The sequence below is a fragment of the Dipteris shenzhenensis genome, chromosome 18 (assembly GCF_047967505.1).
Source record: "Dipteris shenzhenensis isolate YYH24624 ecotype China chromosome 18, Dip_SZ_1.0, whole genome shotgun sequence".
NCBI lineage: Eukaryota > Viridiplantae > Streptophyta > Polypodiopsida > Gleicheniales > Dipteridaceae > Dipteris > Dipteris shenzhenensis.
The window spans coordinates 27,651,728-27,654,819 of record NC_141613.1 but is presented as its reverse complement, the minus strand read 5'-3'; the positions used below and the strand labels follow the sequence as shown (position 1 = coordinate 27,654,819).

Here is a 3,092-nt window from a genome sequence, read left to right as displayed (position 1 = left end):
CTGATATATGTGGACCTTTTCCTCCATCTAAGTCTTTCTACAGGTATTTCATCACTTTCATTGATGATCTCTCAAGATATACAATTGTCTTTCTCTTGCGACATAAGTCAGAGGCCTTATTAGTATTCAAGCAATATAAAATAGTTGCGGAACATCATAATGAAGACCCTTCGTAGTGGCAAGGGTGGAGAATATATTTCTAATCTTTTTTATGATTATTGCATTGAATGTGGTATTCATCATGAATATGTTGTTCCATACTCTCCTCAACAAAATGGTACTGTAGAGCGTAAGAATCGCACTTCTCACGTGTGCTGGTCAAAGATGAGGAAAATTTTAATCTTGTTGTTTTTAAAGCAACAAAAGTTCACTATTCGGCAGCGCTGTCTGGCACGTCTCTTGACCTCTTGTTAATACTTGTTAGGGTGCATGTGATAAACTTGATTCTCTCGTTTGCTTCGACTCTATCTGTAAAGCTTGGAGATTCTCTTGCCAAGGGCTAGATCGGGCCCGTAGTTTGCGTGTTTTTGTAAGGAGGTTCAGCTCAGCATGAGAGCCAGATCCGTTCTCACATCGCCTCTGTTGCACCTCGCCTTTCTCGTCTCAGCATGCCAAGCCCAAGATATTCAATTCTCCATCCCTGCTTTCAACTCTTCTATCATTTACACCACCGGAGATGTTACCATCACTCAAAGTGCTTCAGGCTCTTGGCTCTCTCTCACCAAAGACACAGCAACCGCCAAATTGTCTTACAGCGGCGGCAGAGCCATGTACAAAGACCCGATGCAGATCTGCGACGCAGCCTCCAATTCCACTGTTTCCTTCAACACAACGTTTGTGTTCGCCATCACATTCCCACCCGGAGTCCGGCGTGCGGATGGGCTTACGTTTGTTATAACTAAAGATCGGCTTAACAATTCGGTTCCGGATTCCTCTGCAAACGGCGGTGGAGGTTACCTCGCGCTCACGAGCAACACAACAGATGGCAATAGCAGCAACGGCTTTGTGGCCGTGGAGTTTGATACATACGTCAACGCATGGGATCCGTCGTACGCAAATCACGTCGGCATAGATGTGAATGGAGTCCGGTCTGTGAACGCATCGTTTCTCAATCTGACTGCTCAGCAGGACATCTCCACGTGGATCGATTATGATGGCAAGGCGGAGCTGTTGCAAGTTTATGTAGCCACTTCCATTAACGAAAGCGGAAAGCCCTTGGGGCAATTGGGCAATCCAGTTCTCACGTATCATGTCAGTCTTTGTTCGGTGCTCGCTCAAGAGTCTGCTTATGTTGGGTTTACCGCTGCAACAGGAAAAGATTCTGAACTCCATTATGTAAAGTCCTGGACTTTTTCCACAAGTGGCATATCGTTTAACAGCTCACAGGAGCCGAGGAAAACGTCTAAGAGCTCAAACACCGCTGCGATTGCAGGTATTACATTGGCAATTATCGTCCCCCTCATTTTAATTGCTACCATCTTCATAGGCTGTAAGTTGAAGTCTAAACGTAGCCGAAGGAATCCAAGTGCATCATCAGATATCAGGTCGAAGATAGAGCTTAGCGCTATCGCCTTTGGACCACAGAAGATCAATCGCAGAGAGCTCCGGGTTGCTACCAGGAATTTCAGTCCTCAACAGCTGCTGGGGAAAGGAGGATTTGGAAGTGTATACAAGGCTTTACTCAAGGACGGCTCGATGGTCGCAGTGAAGCGTGTCTCCAAGGACTCTAAGCAAGGGGAAAGAGAATTTGTTGCCGAGGTGAACACTATCGGACGCCTGCGTCACCGTAACTTAGTGCGGCTTCTAGGATGGTGTTGTGATAGAGAAGAGCTACTCCTCGTGTACGAGTACGTGCCAAAGGGAAGCCTTGATAAATTGCTCTTTGGAGAGAAGGAAGTCATCCTTTCATGGGAGCAGAGGCACAAGATTATCTGCGGTTTGGCTTCAGCGTTGTGCTATCTTCACTACGATTGGGAGAAGCAAGTCATACACAGAGACGTCAAGGCAAGCAATGTGATGGTGGATGAGGAGTTTGAAGCTAGGCTTGGGGACTTCGGCCTGGCAAGACTGGCCGAGCGTAACAAGAATCCAGAGACGACAATAGTGGCAGGGACACCGGGGTATATGGCTCCGGAATACATCCAGACAGGGAAGGCGACGATTGAATCGGACGTGTTCAGCTTTGGTGCGGTCATACTCGAGGTAGCATGTGGAAGGAGGCCGATAGACATTAAGAATGATGAGGTGGTTCTTGTGGACCAGGTGTGGAATCTCCACAGAGAAGGAAGGCTGCTGGAAGCAGCCGATCCAGCGATGGAATGGCAATTCGATGAGCGTGGGATGGCTCGTCTACTGATTGTTGGGCTTGCCTGCTCGCATCCTGAGGCGACCATGCGACCAAACATGCGTCAAGTTCTGCAAATACTGTTGGAAGAGTGGCAGCTTCCCTCCATACCAGTCGCCAAGCCTGCTGCCTTCTGTGGATCGGCAGCATTTTCTCGGAGTATATTGGATAGCACTGTATCTACTTCTTCTGCCTTCTCCAGTTCCGTGGGCTCGCAGATCTCTATCGTTGCTGCTGCTGCTTCTTCTTCTTCTTCTTTTGTTGTCGAGAGGCCTCTGCTGCAGGAAGAAGAATGACATCAGCTCCCCACGTATGCTATTCAGCAGGATTTCTGTAAATTTTCCCATCCCAGCCTTGCTATTTTCATTGTCTTAGCCCAGCATTTGCTGCTCAATTTCAGAGAGGTGCATTTCACAGCATGATATTCTCAGAAATGAGAGGTCTAGCTGGTCAAACCCATGGCGTAGAGGCCTCGCAAGTCTGGTTTTTGGCCTGCCCTGGGGAGGTAGGGTATGGGAACTGTGGTGGAGTAGCAAAGCTAACAAGGTGAATTTCATTCAATGGACCTATTCAAGAGCTTAAATAGAACTACTTTGGCTATCAACAACAGGTAGTATATAGTTGAAGTGCATCACTTGAGAAAAACGTAATCTCACTATATGTATGTATAAAGCTTTATGGTATCACCATAATTTTGAACATGATTATAACATAAGCTTGTAAGTCTACATTAGTGATAGTGTTATTT

At 46.8% G+C, this 3,092-nt stretch overlaps 1 protein-coding gene across 1 annotated transcript; it reads left to right on the top strand.

Moving 5' to 3' along the window:
- Positions 1–549: 549 nt before the first annotated feature.
- Positions 550–2,682, top strand: LOC147891042 (L-type lectin-domain containing receptor kinase SIT1-like). The gene has a single exon (XM_087389136.1). The coding sequence runs from the start codon at positions 550–552 to the stop codon at positions 2,638–2,640; it is 2,091 nt and encodes a 696-aa protein (XP_087245262.1). The 3' UTR covers positions 2,641–2,682.
- The last annotated feature ends 410 nt before the right edge of the window (positions 2,683–3,092 follow it).